The sequence below is a fragment of the Tigriopus californicus genome, chromosome 7 (genome assembly GCF_007210705.1).
Source record: "Tigriopus californicus strain San Diego chromosome 7, Tcal_SD_v2.1, whole genome shotgun sequence".
Classification (NCBI taxonomy): domain Eukaryota; kingdom Metazoa; phylum Arthropoda; class Copepoda; order Harpacticoida; family Harpacticidae; genus Tigriopus; species Tigriopus californicus.
Genome location: NC_081446.1, coordinates 11,648,359 through 11,666,030, shown reverse-complemented (window position 1 = coordinate 11,666,030; position 17,672 = coordinate 11,648,359). Strand labels below are relative to the sequence as shown.

Below are 17,672 nucleotides of genomic sequence, written 5' to 3'. Positions count from 1 at the left end.
TGGCCAAATTTGAGCCCAGAGCAATGCTTGGGAAACATGGGAGAAATGTCCATAATCATGTGGTAAATACTGCATTATATTTGAATTTTCGGCCTGCTCTTGGTCAGCTACATAAGCCTTTGACAATATAACTGTAAAACGAAACACTTTACAAATAACTTGTAAAAAAATGACCCGCCTTTAATTCTTTTTTAAAAATCTTTATTGCGAGATTATTTCTCATTGGATGGGCATTTTTGCTGTACAACTTTGACATATATTACAATACTGGTCACCTGCCCGTTCTGGGTTAAAGGAGTTAACTGAGGAGTTCTACATTCCTTTTTTATTGCTTTAATTCGAAAAGTGGCTGAGAGTCGCTGTGGCCAAAAGCAGGCCGATTTGGCGGGAATCTCGTTCACAGTCCATATTTGTAGAAGTTCGTGGATATCAAGCCATAAGCGAGCCTCAAAACTTGAAAAGACACGCATCGTCGGTGTGAATAATTCTTCAAAAGGGTAATATACCTTGGTTCCATTTATCTGTTTTTGAGCTTAGGAAAGAGAAAAGAGTGCCAGGGAGCTAGGTCTAGTGAATAGAGTGGGAAGTTCGGATGGGGGAAGGAATCATCGTTTCAAAGAACAGTTTGTTTTCCATTGTTCCCTGTTGTTCAGTCATCGCCGAATACTCTTGTTCTTGGCTATGAAAATGACATACTAACTAAAAGAGTACATAAAGATATGTTTTGGCTATCAAACAGTATAAAGAGTCATTAAAACCAGAAAAGACAAACGAAGGGTTAAGGCTCGCCACTCCTTTTACTCGAAATTGGTTTGCTTGAGGGAAAAGGGCATGGCTATTTGTACTTATGATTAAGTGGATGTCGGAATAATGACCATTCATATGGCTGAAGAGTACAATGATGGTCTCTAAGAACTGAAGAGAAATCGGCTTAGTATACTGTAAAGTCAACGACTTGGTCGGTCGTCCGACATCTAGTGTCTAGAAGCCTTTGGATTGGGTAAAATTGACGAGATCTGAATTTATCAGCCGTCTCAAATGAGCTGTTAGTGTTGATTTAAAAATGCCTTTACTTTTGTTTAAGTACCCTACCACATTTAGTTTTTTTGAACTAATCACTGGTAGATCCATCAATAATCATCCATCCATAAATAGATATATATTTTCTAAAATGATATGATCCCACCATTCTTTTAGCTTGTAAAATAAGAAATGTCGACTGATTTCTGCCTTACCCTATGTTGCCTTTTTTTCATTAAGTGTGGCATTGCATGGTAATGGTGTGTCTGTTTCTGTTTTTGGCGTGAATGTTGATTTGGGTGTAATACGTTTTTCTTTTGAAGTACTGTGAATTTTCGTCTAAGGAAGACTCGTGAAATATGCACAATTTTTGCTGGAATCGAGTTTTTGCCTAATAATTACTTCGGTTGTAAGTAGTGATGGGTGTCCAACCGGGAAATCGGCTATTTAGGTTGAAGAACCTCTAGTATGGCTTCCAATTCAAGCGAAAAAGGATACAGAAATGAAGACCCGAGATCTGGAACGAATTTTATAGCCGCCTTGTTTCCGAAACCTAGAAAAGCTGGGTCACGTTTTGCCGCTCTTTTAGGCGGTTTTGATGTTACTTGTGCACCTCTTTCGCTCGAGATGGGAGCCCTAACCGAGGTCCTTGAAGCTAAAAAGCTGACATTCCGGTTCGAAACACATCACTAGTTAAGAAATATGACACTTAGGATTTCCTTGTGAGGTTTTATCAAGGAAACTACTTGAAAATTCCGACATTTCAAGAAATTGAAAATACCATGTTCTTTTCAACCCAATCAGACCAAACAACAAAAAATACGTATTTATTTAATCGATAGTCAAATATAATTTGTTTGAGGATTGATATTGCGTATCGCACTTATTAGAGTCATCAATTATTGCCACTGTATCTTAATTCACCAGATAAAGCACATTTTGGTTTTCATTGTACCTTGAAGATTTGCTTCTACGTTGACATGGGAATGCCATCTTTATTCGAGAAGCTGGATTGAGAGCAAGGAAATAAAACGGTTTGCATAGCTAAACTGGATGAAGATTAGCAAAGCGCACTAACCGGATTTAGGGCGACACATCACAATGCAAGAAAAAAATGATCAGCCATGAGATGTGCCGGCCGGAATCCGCTTGTTTCTATGGTGCGATCCTACATCACGCAACCTCATTGAGGGGTTCTAGTTGGACTTTGTTACCTAATACGTTACTCCGTCAACCTAAAGCTGCTGAACTTATCTCAAGACAGAGATTGGATCAAAGAAGACTGAAGGACCGTGAAGGACCTACGCAGTTCGTGATGCAATCAAATAACAATAATAATGATAATACTAAGTGTATTTCACGAGCCATTGTATGTGTTGTTAATCCATATATTGATGTATTTGTACTTAGAGAGCCTTTTCCTCTATTTGCATCCATGGCACACATTGATATGCTCTTAAATGGTGCATCACAAAGTTCTTTACCAAAATTCTCGCCTTTCTTGGCGTCACTTCACATCGGATTTCGTCAGGTAGTCTGTTCCATGCTGATAAACATTATTCTCCACCGATTAGTGGGCTGTGCTCATTTTTGAATTTGTGGCCAAATGTTAAAATGTTTAGAGAAAGACTTTAAGGGTTATTGATATCGCGTTATGTTAGAGTGGGTTGGGTTAGGTAAGGTTAGGTTAGGTTTGATTAGGTTAGTTTAAGTTTAAAAAAGTGCCACCACCAACTAATCGGTGGAGAATAACGTTTACCGTTCCATGCTGCCCTTGCTTTCACACTCAACATTTTCCCTTTGCATCCAGTCGCCTTCCACTCACCCACATTCCCTCTGGCTTTTGCTCTTGTCATCGGGCCTTCATGTTGGTCATTATTTCCTGGTCTGAGCTTCCAGCCCTCGAGCAGGATTGCCATTTCACAAAGTTCTTCCACCGACTCAATTCTCATTGTGATTGAGATGAATGATTGTCTCATTTCTGTTAGCGGTAGTTTGCCATGTCTTTGTACTTGTTTGACTGCCCTCATAGCAGTATTACAGGCTGTCTAGATCTTCCCTCTCTGTACTTCATTCAACAGGGGTAGATAGACGGGGCCATTTGACATCAATTTCCCTTTTATTCAGGAGTTGTACAAAATGGTTCTCTCTTTCACTCTTAAATTTCGACCTTCAAATCTGATTCGGCCGGCCGACATTCTGATCTGTTTGCAGATTTCTTCCGTTTGCTGGTCCCATTTTAAATCACTTTGGATTATACACCCAAGAAACCTGATGGAACTCGTTGGATGTACAAGGCTTCCTTTCACTATTAAAGGAGAGGGCGAAAACCCAAACCCCATGAGCTCAGACTTCTTGATGTTGATAAATAATTATTCACAGGAGGTTGCTACCTATGGATACCAATTTGCAGCCGCTTACGTTTGTAAACCTCAAAATTTAACCCGGATTTTTCTTACGCCTTGGTTTTCGCTTGGCTCAAACCTGTATTTTTTCGTTCGGGTGCGATCTACGTCTTTACTCAAGCGATCAAATTGCTTCAAATGGGGTTCAAATTCTCCGCAATTTGGCATTTTTGTGTCCTCATTTTTTATTACTCTAATTGGAAACGCCGTTTCCACTTGATTTTGACATTCTTCCGAGCTTGTTAATATGTTGCCGTTGATGGCATTGATAATGTCGCTTTAATTTATCATTGCGCCGGTTTCTATTTTTATCCTTTTAGATACTATTTGTTCATGAGTAAAGGAATGGATATATGGCTAAAAATTCCAGAGCGAATTTCGTTTTCATCACTTTGTTGACCAACATTTTCGTTTTGGGAGTCTTAAGTTTCTCAGCCCTGCATTGCCATTTGACACGTGTACTCAAAAAGGTACTACCATTTTAGAGAATATGATTTTTAGTTTTAGAATTGGAACAAAAAAGCTTTTACAAATCGATTGAGTGAAATTGTAAATGTATTTTATAAACCTATATGATATGCACAACATGATTTGGAGTACGCAAACGATTGTGAACTAATCGAAACATAACGTAGGATAGTGCAGAGCACAAAGAAAATTATGTTTTTCTTGAAAAGAAAGGGTGATATTGTTTGGCAAAGCTCCAAAGGTCACAATCCAGTTGGTGTTTTATTTCCTAGTTTCTTGTTCACTTCAGCTAACCAAGCACTTGCTTTAACACTCGTTTCCGAAACGAAAGACTCAATTGAGCTTGTAAAATACTCCTTCCCAAACCCAGAATGTATACCCTACTCGCGTAATGTTTCGTAATCTTCACTACCTGGAAATACAAACCAGCCCCTGATGGTGGAATATCGTCTACCTTGACTGTTACGTGTATACTGTACATACACTACACGTTGGGAAGATTCTTGGTTCTATCGATTGGGGAATGCCCCGAGTTTGTCTTCACAATGGAAAGAACCCAGCAGAGAAAACCTGGATAGCTACACACGTACAAACCTTGCACAAGCGCACACAAAACCATAACACCTATAAATACCTGCGACCCAAAACAATTTGACATCATTTACCAAGCTACCTTTTCCCAGCTCACTTACCTTGAGATACATTCTCCATCCATTGTCAAACCAATACATCTGAACATGAAAGTTTTGTGCGTTGTGTCTGCCATTGTGGCAATGAGTGCCTTGACTCAGGCCCAAAAAATCGTCCAAAAGGCTCCTTCCAACCTTGTCAACTGCAACTGCCAATGTGATAATTACACCTATACCAACCACAGAGGAGAGATCCAAGGCAACTGCAAATCGTAAGTGATTGAATAACAGAGTCCAAAAGTTAAGTTTCGGAGTGTTCACATGAACCTTTTCGCCCTACAGTGCCGATCAGACCTATGGCCTTTGGTGCTATGTGGACCGTCATGATGATTGTGCCGATATCCGCTATTCGCAAAACCGCCGAGATTCATACGGTAATAGGCGAAAGTGGTCCTACCAAGCCTGCTCTACCCCTGCTAAGAACAGCTACCAATGCCGAAACAACAATTTTGGAAACAACTTTGGCAACAACAACAACTTCAACAATGGCAATCGCCGACCTGGAAACAATCGCCGACCTGGAAACAACCGACGACCTGGAAACAATCGACGACCCGGTAATAACATCCAGAACTTGAACAGACCCGGTGCTCTTGGTCAACTCCTCGGTCTTGGTGTTCGTGATGGTGCTGCTGGTGGCGATAATGTCAATGATGTTCCCGCCAATACTGGCGGAATCCAATTCCAATAAGTCTTGAAGTGGAATGTTCTTCAATTCAGTATTGCTCAGCTTTTCAGACCCATTCTCACTGAATTGGCTGATACAAAGTGAATGTTACCTTGTCACAACACGTCATACCAACAAAATTTATCGTGCTTAAGTTGAATCAACCATGTATAATAAAAGTTTTAAGTTTGAAACGGAGATATTTTTTAGTACTTTTGTGAACCAGTGTCGGTATCGATATCTCATTCCTTTTGCCTTTTTTGTATTACTAATTCAAACGAAATGACCAACACTGACCTTGGGGTTTGGTTCATCGGAAACCAGGCTTCACCTTCGATTGTGTTCTCATGGGACTCACTTGCCCCTTCCCGACCCTAAACCCATTTTGCCAAGACCCCAGTTGCCACTAGGTTCAGACCATGCATACATATGTTTTTGCCATTAAGTAACTTGGTTTGATACAGCACCTTTTTGCCACTTACTTTATGTTTAATTATAGATTGGGGGTAAATTAAAAACAAGCGTTTTTTCCGGACATACATCACTCCAATCTTCCTCTACGGCCTTCACCTGTAGCTCCCAACCTCCACCCAAACCGCCCTCAAATTCGCCGATGCCACATTCACCAAATTCCTCAAGTGATATCTGTGCGTGCCCCAATATGCCAACAATGCATGGACGCATTTTTAAGTGAAACGGAGCCCCTCACCTTCAGGCTGGCAAGGTTAGTGTCCAACAGTGTTGGGAACCTGACCTTTCCAGAGGTGATGTCCGGACACAAGTTGTCTTTCCCAGTCAAGGACTTGTTAACAACCTATTGTCTTTGGCCCGACATCCCTTCGGAGTATTGGCGGTCACGCACCTTTCTCTGGCTCCTGGCCAACTGCCATCAACGACGGGAGCTGACAGAAGATCTGTTCAATTTGACCTACCCACTATGCTGCAATAGCCAAGATCTCATCATTTACCTCTACCCTCCTGTTTAAGTAAGTACCATCTGTAATATCCCTCTTCACTCTTTTCATATGCATTGGACAAATTACTAGTCATAGTCAATACGGTATCACTTTCTTGTCAACTAATTTATTGCTTTTACCGTTTTGACATTTTTTCTTTATATATTTAACAATGTTTGTATAATGCTTATAAACCATATTTATTTTCACTCCATGGCATGACCAAGAGTCACGATAAAGATTTATTACATATTAAATTTTGCTCTTGAAAGAGAACCATTATTTGATGAACTCTCAATCCTTTCAAATTCCATTTTGTCAAATCTATTGAGCTTCAAATTATATATTATATAGATTATGCTCTGTGGAAAAGGCCGGCTCTAGTACTCTATTTGACTGGCTACCATATTTTACTTGAGCTTCCAAATGGTTCGGAAATAATTATACATTGCAGATAGGCAGATTGATCGCAACAATACTAGTTCAAGTTATTTGATCAAAACTAAAACGACCATTTAGCTTTAACTCATAATTGATACCAAGGGATTCCAAGCTCGAGCGCAGTTATGACTTTCTTCGAGTTTGAATGGTCATTCACGAGCATTCGGTCAAGTCACGTTAAGAATGTTGCAGGCAGACTGAAAGTAAAGTCAATCAACCCATTCCTAGTAGTGATGGGGATCAAATTAATAATCACGGGAGGTTGCGACCACGGCTGCCAACTTACATTTTTAATGGCGTATGACATTACTCATGGAATCTCCAAACCCATTAGGTCAGCCTCAAAAAGTAATCCTGATTTTTCTTCCGTCAAACCAGGGTTGCCTTTGTGCTCAAACCTAAGCGTTTACTTTGCGATGCAATAGGCGCATGCTTTCGCTATCCACGTTTTCTGGCAACCTTGAATTTGAAATTTGATTTGATCCCATCACTACTTCCTACTGCCTCCCAAGATTGAACTGACCCAGATCACGGGAGACAAGGTGATGCCCGTGCTGTCTCTCTGTCTCAGCCTGCCCGATCCATCAAGCAGCCTGATCGTGCTGGGTAAAGTGTAGCGCTGGAGTTTTGGTGCTGGGTTGCCCTGGGTGACCATTTTAAGACTAGTACCAAACGGCATGCAGGCTCAAGTACAATGGACTTTTTGGCCTTTTATGGCTTATTCAGGCCACGCAGGTCCTTTTCGCGAACCAAAAGAACCAAAGAATTGAGGATTGAATTAATGGTTAGCTAATGAGCTGCCCCCAAATAAACCTATCAAGGAGGGGTGGCTAACCAAAGAGGCGGAAAAGTCGAAGAAAATCATCGAGAATCGTATGAAAGTACGGAGTTTATGTACTAAACCCCATCTGCTGTTTTGCGCTCTTGACGCGCTACATGGCGATTTCGAAAGTCAATAGAAAACCAAAGAACCAGTAGAATGACTAAGCTTAACAAGAGTTGTATTGGATAAGGATGTTTTCAGGTCAACTGACGCTTGGGGTCAAGGGACAAGTAGATTTCGGGAATTTCTTTTGAATTACTTTTTTTTTCTTTTGAATTACAAATATACAAACGTAGCGCGCGGTAGAGTATAAAAACACATGGGTTTTGGGCGTAGCATGTTGTAATACAAAAGATTCAGACATTTGCAGAGCAAATCCGATATTTGATTAATTGCCCTTAACAACGCATCTCGGAAGTGTAACGAAATGTAACAAAAATGAAACACAATGACGAGGCATTCGAAATTTCGTTTCAATCTCCCAAAAACACACTTGATTGTGGCCTACATGATTGGAACTTTTACGCAATCGAGGTAACTGACAAATCTAGGGGTCAGACTGAACAGAGACTGGTTCCTTCCGTCTCAGTTAAATGTATCGACCAAATGGATGAAAATTGCGACTTGGGCCCCATCATAACACCTTTCCACTTTTTGGTCTTAAAAAGTGGTCGTACTACTTGCTGAAACCCGTTTTATGAAGCGTGCCAGAGGAGAGACATTGCTTGGCAAAGGGTGGTGTTTGAAGTTTCTTTTCAGAATTTGGATAGACAGTCACTGATTCAGATTTGTACCATAGTTGTCCCTAAATACCCTGATTGGGAATGGAGCTTTTTGACCCGCAGCAACAGCCGAGACAAAAACATGCGATAGTAGCGCCCTCGATCGATCCATGTATGTAGTTAAATATAGTTGAGCCCCATCATGTTCTAAATGATCAAAGCAAAGCTGTTAGCATCCAAGGTGTTCCATGTCTCTCTTACTAAAGTGCCTTCAAACGACTAAAATGTCTTATTTAAAGTTCATCCTGTGCCGGTGACCACCAACTTTAACAATACAAATGCTTCAGATATCATTTATCATTATAAAGAAGGAACCACATGTCTTCATTTGGCCTTTATAGTTCATCAATACGCGTTCTCGATCCACGTACACCTTTCCTGGCATCTCCACGCAAAGGCCATCGTTGTAAACAGATTCACCCAAGAAGCATTGATTGGTCCCGAAGTCCATGCAAGGAATGGCATTTTGGGGGATAGGATCTCCGCGGCTGTGATATTTTGAACCAATTTTATCACCAGGAGAAATGGTCAAAACCTGTAAAGAAACAAACAAGTTTTATCAAAGGCTGCGTTGAAACAATTTGAAATTTCAAAAGTAAAACGCCCAATGTTCTGTCTTCAATGGACCAAAAACCACTTACCTCGAACGAATTGGCGTAGTTGGCAATGTTCGACTCGTAACCAACCAGACCGCAAGCTGTTTGACCTTTGCTCATTGTACCAGTTCGGAGATGACCCTAAAGAGCTTATGAATTGAAAATTACATTCAATTTCCCCTTGTTATATTGGCCTACGGTAGCGTCCATTCCTCGACAGAAATAAAAGGACTCGGGTCCTCCAAAAACATCATGGATATAAGTATTCCTTGGAATTCCTTGATCCGCGCTCTCCCATTGCAGGGTCCAGCCTAGTTAATGGAACATATTTGAGGAGATTGCTGGTTTTAGAGGCACCAAATATTACCTGAATTAACAAGACCGACCAAGACGAAACATACACTCGCCAACACTGTATTCATTGTGGGCATGATTCAGAAAGAGTCAGAGCGAATGTTTGGCATTGAAAGGGATCACCGATTGACTGCTTCTGTATTACTAGATCGTCCTACATGAACGCGAAAGCAAGGCTTTGAACCGTTGAGGTGCTAATTGTTTTAGAAGGTGGAAAAAATGATCGACTGTGTGATACAGGGTGACACCGTTAAAGCTAGTCGTTTGATCAATTTGGATGATCTCTTCCCAGTTTAAGAAAGACATTCCAATTCGTTGTTAATTTTTTCTGTTCAAGTAGTTGTTCCTGTGATTTTTTATTATTTTGTTTGAACCAGGTTTGAAAACAAGAATTTGGACGAAATCCTCTCGATACGTTGTAAAAGATAAAGCTAGTAAAAGTAAAGACACTGCCAAATTAACGATTACATAGTCAACGAATTGAGATTCCAAATATTTTAAGGGACATTAAGGAGTCTTGTCCGATTGATGTGTTATAAGTTGTACTAAATTAATGTTGAAATGATGACTATTTTTGGCTTAAAATGACAACTGAGCTTTTGCACTCAATCTCAGCTGATATTCAGTAGTGCTGTATGACATGTTGATCATTTATCGGCTCAAGTTGCGTCATTTCTTTGATCCATTTCATCAAAAAGGTGCTTTTGTGACGATAGTCAAAACAGGTGTCTTTTCCATGGACTTGAAATGTCGCTAGCCTCCTATTCAATGTGACTGAGATGTAGGTAAAGGTAGTTAATCGATTATATCGACTTCGAGCAAAAATGGCCTGAACATAAAAAACCGCCTTTTTCAAACATTCTCAGCCATGCTGTTAGTGTCAACTATCAATCCTTAGCATGTTATTTGATCTTGAATGCACATGATCTACTTGAATAGAAAATGGCTCGTGCGAAACAGATCAGATCGTGAGACACAGTTTTCTCGAGGTTCTGTGTTTTTTGTTTGTCGCGTTACGTGAAACACCAGGTTTTTCAGGACTGAAAAACAGTGGGATTGAGAGAGTGAATGCTCGGGCCCATCGAAGCCGGTTTTCTTGGGAACCTTTGAGATATGTTGATTGTATTCCACAAATAGTTGTAAGCCTATTTCCTAATAATTTTGGGAGACTTTCAGAAATCACTCCGTATCTGGGTGATTGTATAGTACTATTTAATCAGTTATAATTGACAATTCTAATCGCAATCAAATAAAAGCCATGACATGTCAATAACCTACTCAAGAGACTTCAATTCTCGTAGGTAATCTTGTCAATAAAAAACTGCGTCCTCATTTGCTTCAAAGTCAGGATACAACTTGGAAATTGTCAATGTTTCGAATTTAGGCTCCCTGCTCCTCAACCAAGTTAGAAGGGATGATTATTACCTCATCCAAGGTTTGCCAAATTAAGTATTTAAACATTTGATAGGTCACTAGTATTCGGAAGCCCAAGCTTCGAACTAGTGAACCTCTGAGAAATTGATATGCTCAACCTTTCTGATTAGACAAGCGGGTCAAGCGGTGGGGGTTCCACCAAAACCAAAAACGAATTTTCATTCCTTGTCATTGCTTGTGCTTGTTCAATTTCATTCCTTTAAAAGGAAGTCGTTCAAACAATGGTTAAAATAAGAGTCTAGTTAAATGCTTATTAATATTTGATGGAAATCTTCAAACAAATTTTCGACATATTTTTGGCTCTCAAGCCTACAAGTAGGAATTCAGATTTTATTGTTGTCAAAATAGAAACTTATATACCTAAAAAAAATCAAAATTGTAATTTTCAAAAACATATTCGATGGATACTTGAAGCACACTTACAAAGCACTTGAATACAAATTAGCATATGATCCATTAAAACCCTGAGTGTTTTGTGGGAATCAATGGCCTCCGTAACAACTAAACTTAAATTCCTAGACAATGAATATAGATTTTCAATGCCACAAAAGAACGCTTTTTTTGTTTAATCTATAAAATAACTAAAAATGATAGTCAAAACCACTTAAAACGCACTTAAAATACATATTTCGATAACCCTTTCACAGCAGTTGTCGTGGTTTTAAGAGTTTCAAATTAAGCTTAATTATCCATAAAAGTGTGAGGGTATAGTTTGAAAGCTTTATTTTAGTTATTTTGAGGCAAAGCAAGCAAAAGAAAAATAATGTTTTATTTATATGATATTGAAAATTAAAATTATTTCTTTGGCAATTTAAATGTAGATTTAACTGGGGCAATTTTGAGCTAAAATGCTTAGAAAAAGGTACCGTTAGTTCCGTTCCACGTTTCCATCAAGTAGGCTTTGATGTGAGCTGGAAATCCATAAAGCAATAAAATTAATGTTATTCCTTTATGGTTTTGCGAGTTGGAAAAATGCCAAAATGTGTTTGGGTGTTTCCTGCAAACTTAATGAGCACTTTAACCACTGTTTAGATGACTTTATTTTTAAAGGAATAAAATTGAACAGGATGGCAGGGATAAAGCATTAAATTCGCTTTTGTGAGCTAGAAAAAAGCCAAACTAAGTCTGGGCATTTCTCTAGAATCTTGATAACTCTTTTTAATCATCGTGTCCAGGCATGGCTTGCCTTAACAAGTCATTGATAATTTGACACTTACTGAATGGTCTAACGAGCCTCCGTATCCGTCCAACACACCACACTAGCCTTGCAAAGGTCCTAGAAAGAATCTACTCTTGGATTATTGAGAGTAATATGGCCGTGAACGGAATGAAATTCAGCTCAACGACCTTCGGGAACAAGGTCACAGATTTAACGGGATACGGGTCGATGTCACCCGTGAAAGAGGAAAAGAGAGCTCAAGGTAGCAAGGCCAGACCCCAGAGACCATGTTTAGCCGGAGTTCGGAAAGACATGCTCCCTCTCTAAGATTGGATGGGTAGGTTTTGTCTCAGTTTCAAGACAAAAAACGTACTGAATGAAGGCTTGTGCAAACTGATAAATCTTTATACTAGATAATTCTTTTTTTTGCTTGCCTTTGCGATAATGTGGAGGCATTGTAAATATTAAAATTCACTAATAATTCGTCTTTATCTATTTCATCTCGTTCTAGTTTTAATATCACGACTTGCGATCATGGAAGACGAAATGGGGCATGGAATTATTTTTTTTTCTTCACCATGACATGCTCCTTTTGGTGTATTCCAATTTTTTGCATTGACGAAACATGAACGGAAGACCGTACCTCCAGCCAAATTATGCCAAAGTCGCTGAACTTTAAACTGGATATAATATGAACAGCGCCATGCTCCCCCTTTGCTTTTCACTTTCTTCATTTGTCTAAGAGATCATCATTTCACTGAGTGCTTGCATGAAAATAGGGTTCAAGCGAATATTTGGGCACACGGAATGACCATCACCGACTCTCTCCACATTAACCATATCATCTTAGTCCAAGATGACCCATCAAATTACCTTTTGTCCCGTTAAAAGCCAAATGGGCCGGCATGATGGCATAACCAAATCCGCTTCGGGCTCAGGGCTGCCGTCTGTGCCCATTTCTACTGCACACTTTTCAATGTAGTAGTGAGTTGCACTTCAGCCCCCATGTAGATCGAGACAGAGAGATAGGGTAAGGGGGTGTCGAGAAACTCTCTTGATGGATGGCGTCCCGCTGTGGCTCCATAAACGATTGGTTTTCCGCTTTTCACCCTCCCTACGCTTGTACAGTGAATACTCTTTGCCCAAGACGGATGCCAAGTGTAATGTAACTTCCGTGGCAACGCTGAGGACTATTTTGTTGTGAGTTAAGATGAAGATTGGTTGATTTATCTATTCCTTTGGATAAGAAAACTGAGTTCGATGACAGAAGATCAAAGTGGAGTGCAGTTCTGAGTATTCAACTCAGTCAGCACCCTCTTCATTGAAAAACACGAGGAGCTCATGGACTTCATGGCGAGTTTGCAGATGCTCCTCAGACTGTTAAAACTAACATTTTGACAGGCTATTAAACCCTAGAAAAGCTAATGGTACATTGACTCGGAAGGCTCGGAAGATGAGGGTAGCCAAGCGAGGGAACAAATTAGAGATAACAAACCTATTCCCAATCTAATTGGATCATTCCGGGTGCTGTAAACCAAGTCCATGCTATTCTACAGTCGCACCTACCCAAAGTTGCAGCTGGTGTACAAAATATACACCTCATAAGGAATATGATGTTTTTCGTTATCCTGGCAGAAATCCGAGCTTTGCATCACTGACATTGGTGTGGATGGTAAAAACAAAGGGTGCTTTTGTGTCATGGTCGCCGCCTCTCACTACTCTAAATAGGGGATTTTCAGCACCCCCTGATCCCCAATCTGTCCGAAATGACCGTAACACTGCGAGAAGCCACCCCGAATTGTCAGTGCGCGTAATTCCCATGTCTGTCTGGATATTTTGAGGAATCCTGTTTAGGATACATTTCGAGGATTTGAAGAGGGGTGAGGGAGAACTCGAGGCAACAGAGGAGTACAGAAAAGGATGCTTGGCGCAAGATGGTGCAAGGGGGATGAGATCAAGTCGAGGGCAAAGCACTTTTGATACGGAGAAGGGTACGACTCATAAAAGATGGTTTATATCACTCTTTTGTTCTCTTACAGTCATTTCCCAATTGCAACGGATATTGATCAATAGGTGGATTCGAAAAAATAGCTACCGGATTTAGAACTGTGTTCTTTCTGAAGTAGTATCCACATGTCCTTGAGGATTGTAGTATCGTTTTAGTCAGATGTGAATTTCCTGTATCCATTTAAAATTACATAGATAATTTTCGTCATAAGGTGAAGAATTGGTCATCCTTGAAGAAAGTGTCTACTTATCATTGGAGACTTTAGCATCTCTTTCTTCTCCTCTCAAAATTTTGATGGTCATGGTCAACCGTGGTAGATTAGATCTACTATGAGTTTCAAATTCACCGTCAACTGATACTAAAATACGGCATGAATAACTTATGCGTTGGCTATTTTTGTTCAAAGAACTAAGCATCCAACGATTCTTTGGAGGAGATGGCGCTTCAAAGCCCACTCTTTGTGTGTACTATACGGTGTATAAAGCATGCAAGGCACATCTTGCCGAGTAAGTCGTGGAAGTCCCTTCATGGCCTAGCCGTACTTGACTCCCTCTCACTCCCAAGGGGTTGCCGTATCCGAGAGTTAAAATGCTACGAATACCCTCAGACTTCTTTCCATCTTTCCAGTCGACCACTAATACTGGAGCTCTCTGCCCAAATAGGAATAGAGACGTGGCTATGTACACATGCATCGAGTGACATCACATCGTACAGTTGCTCTCAAAATTAGAACCACCCTTGAGCCGGACATTATTTTTCTTTTCACCCCATAAAATAGTTTGATTTAATCTATCTGTTCTGCAATAATCCTTACCAAAAAAATATCTTAGCTGTCCAATAACAATCCTGGTACAAATTTTGTTTTAGGAGGATTACCCTGTCGTGCTGATTTGTTACTTCTCGGGATTTGTATTTCAAATCTAACAATTAGTGCATTAGAACGATATCCAAGTACTCTAATTTTAGCTATTTGTTTTTGATATTGTTTAAAGCCACTCAAAAACACAATGAGCACGATAGAGTATTAGCACAAAAGATGAGATAAAAAAAAAAAGAAACGACGGTTAGGGTTGAGATAATAAAAGCGGGAGAATTGGGGGTTGCTCTTGGTAACAATCAAGTTCTTGAACGCATATGGAGTTTTTGACAACCGAATCACCAGGGGCGATACAATGATCCGCCATCCGAAAAAAAGAGACTAATTGATATGCTTTTCCTATTATTGTTCTAAATCTGGTCGGAAAAAAATCAAGTTCACTAATAATTAGAGCAGTTGTATATCATGTAAACACCCCCTCCACTTGGTCGTAAGGGTACTTGGAATAACATCCCTCCTCTTACTCCAATATACACTATCCCGAGTGAGTAGTGAGTGTTCCCTCCTCATGAACGTGGACATGCGACAAAGCCTTTTTTGTTTGGATCCACCGCTAAATGTATGCACATGAAAGGGGTAGCTTTTTCAATTGTAGCTTCACATGGCCTTAAGGTATCCTAGTCAAGTTTATGTCCAAAGGTGCTCTTTGAAACTTCCCTTGATGTTCTCAAAATGGAACAAGATGCTCATGCTCTGAGTTAATGTTGTGGATCTTTGTCTGGGCCACATTTGTTACATAAGGGAAAAAGATGCATTGTATGAATACATATTCAGTGTTGAATGGATGATCTCTGCGCCACATCAAAGTCGTGTTCCATGAAGTGAACATCCATTATGATATGAAAATGGAACCGGAGGAACTATTCACTAGATCTTGGAATTGTCTTCAGTGCAGACAGTCATATGCTTGGTTTCTTTCACTTTCTCCCTTACCAATGCATTGTACAATATATCTCGTATGGACGCTAATCAACGGGACCCTAGCCCAGTCATCACTAAAGGAATTTATGTCCTTTGGCTCCATATCAAAAACATTACAGATGAAAGATCAGATTGTGCATGACAGTTATCTTTTCATGACAGAAGATGCAACTTTCAGAACCCCTCTGGAAAGACTCTTGGAATCTAGACCAAAGGAAAAAGACACAAAGGCCACACAAAATTCCCTGTTGAGAATGAACAAGAGACATTCGGGAAAAACGAGACATTTCAGTTTTGGTTTCTCAAGAAGAACTTCTGAATAACTTAAACTCACAGCCAACTCCTAGAACAAGAATACAGTTCATAATACGTTAATTATCTGTCAAGTCTCCTTTATGGCATAAATTATGCAGCCTTTCTCTTGCCTTCCTGGATTTTTTTCTTTGAAACGAGTCTGTCCTCAAAGTATGTTTTTGAGAATTTATCTTGGCAAACATGAAGAATAATGGATGCTCATGCCTCAGCGTCTGTGACAGGAATCTGCATTTAACGGGCCTCTATTTATTCACAGACAAACACACAGACAACAGACAAGCAGACAATCCTAGGGAACATACCCGTCGTGTACATTTGCATGCATTCGTTTTTCCAATCAATACGGGTACTTCCAATCTTGGGACTTGAATGGGTCCCCTGGCAATCCTGGATGCATATCCAGAGGCAAATGACCCTTTATTGGACTGGATCCACGTTGCTACAGTCCACACCCATGAGCGTGAAGAATGCATTCCAATGTTGTTGTTGTTGTTGTTGTTGTTTTGTCAGGAAATCAGTGCGATGCAAATCCAAGAGCTTCTGTCGCTTCCTTTTCTTTGTTCGTGTTACTCATTCTGATCTGGAGAATGCTTTCCTTCCTTATCGCACAGCTCATTAGGTTCTTATTCAAATCACTGAATTAGAAAGGAGATGAGGAGGAATGATGATTCATCCCAATGGTTTCAAGGGGCTGCAGAGCTCTCCTTTCATCAAGCCAGATGGAGCTGCCGACCCCGATCTTGATGATGGGCGATTGAATAAACAAATGATAGAATCAAGACAAGACGGCCATAACATCCAGATCCACAGATCCGAGTATTTGGACCCAAAATGAGAGAACTCCGTCGTCTCAGTTGAGACGGGAGTAATCAGACCAGAACAGACAAAAAGACGGGCCACAGAACAACCCTCTCCCATTTCGTTCGTTTCTCCAACTTTTTTATGAACAAACTTCTTGACAAATGCGATAACTTTGGAGCGAATCAGGACATTCAAAATGGCCTCGTTAGGCTTTAAATTAGGCGAATCCGGAACGAAGTAAACACCTCCATAAATTCCGGCCAATGCAAGCCGTTCCAAACCCTTAAGTCAAGGGTCGAGGGCAAAATTTGTTGATGGACACAAAATCCATGGATTTGAATGCCAAGGTGGATCAAGCTCTTTGTTCGGAACGATTGTTCATGCATGCAATGTTTGCAAGTCTTCGAAGGACGTCATCGTCATTAACATGAGTCGAGCACTCTCCAGCTCGTTTGCTTTTTCCATGGCACATTGAATTCGAGACAAAATTCGAAAATTTCACGGATTTCCCCCTTCTTTGTGAAAATTTATGAGGTTGAATGGCCTCATTCGCCTCAGATATAAACAGATTTAAGTCTGGAGTATCCTGTATGGCTAGAATTTTTAACGACTGCACGGAATGAAATGTTGACTAAACACGGTCATTTCAATAACTAATTACAATTACTACGTGGAGTTTGTTTTGGTTTCCCAAATACAGTGGATGGTACGAAAGCTTATGCATAATTCATGCATTTCGTCTCCAACGAAGTGGAACTTGACATCAATATATAGTACCTTCAGGTCTTCAGGTAAGCAATGCGAATTTCATTTATCAGTAGTTTTGGGGAATCCAGGCACTTTCTTAAAAGGTGCTTACTATTAAGAATACTTTTCCAATTATTAAATTCTTGAAAATTCGCTTATCGTCCTGGCAGTCATTCCCATTTATTTATTATTATGGCCTTGAATCTTTG

The 17,672-nt window shown here is 40.0% G+C and overlaps 2 protein-coding genes across 2 annotated transcripts; one reads left to right on the top strand and one right to left on the bottom strand.

Annotated features, from left to right (window-relative positions):
• Nucleotides 1–4,350: 4,350 nt before the first annotated feature.
• Nucleotides 4,351–5,442, top strand: LOC131883167 (putative uncharacterized protein DDB_G0286901). The gene is made up of 2 exons (XM_059230549.1): nucleotides 4,351–4,794; nucleotides 4,865–5,442. The coding sequence occupies exons 1-2, from the start codon at nucleotides 4,631–4,633 to the stop codon at nucleotides 5,271–5,273; spliced, it is 573 nt and encodes a 190-aa protein (XP_059086532.1). The 5' UTR covers nucleotides 4,351–4,630; the 3' UTR covers nucleotides 5,274–5,442.
• Nucleotides 5,443–8,461: 3,019 nt separating this feature from the next.
• On the bottom strand, nucleotides 8,462–9,375 carry LOC131883168 (uncharacterized). Its single transcript, XM_059230550.1, has 4 exons — nucleotides 9,215–9,375; nucleotides 9,046–9,158; nucleotides 8,893–8,988; nucleotides 8,462–8,786 (listed from the first exon to the last, which is right to left on the bottom strand). The coding sequence occupies exons 1-4, from the start codon at nucleotides 9,276–9,278 to the stop codon at nucleotides 8,535–8,537; spliced, it is 525 nt and encodes a 174-aa protein (XP_059086533.1). The 5' UTR covers nucleotides 9,279–9,375; the 3' UTR covers nucleotides 8,462–8,534.
• Between the last annotated feature and the right edge of the window lie 8,297 nt (nucleotides 9,376–17,672).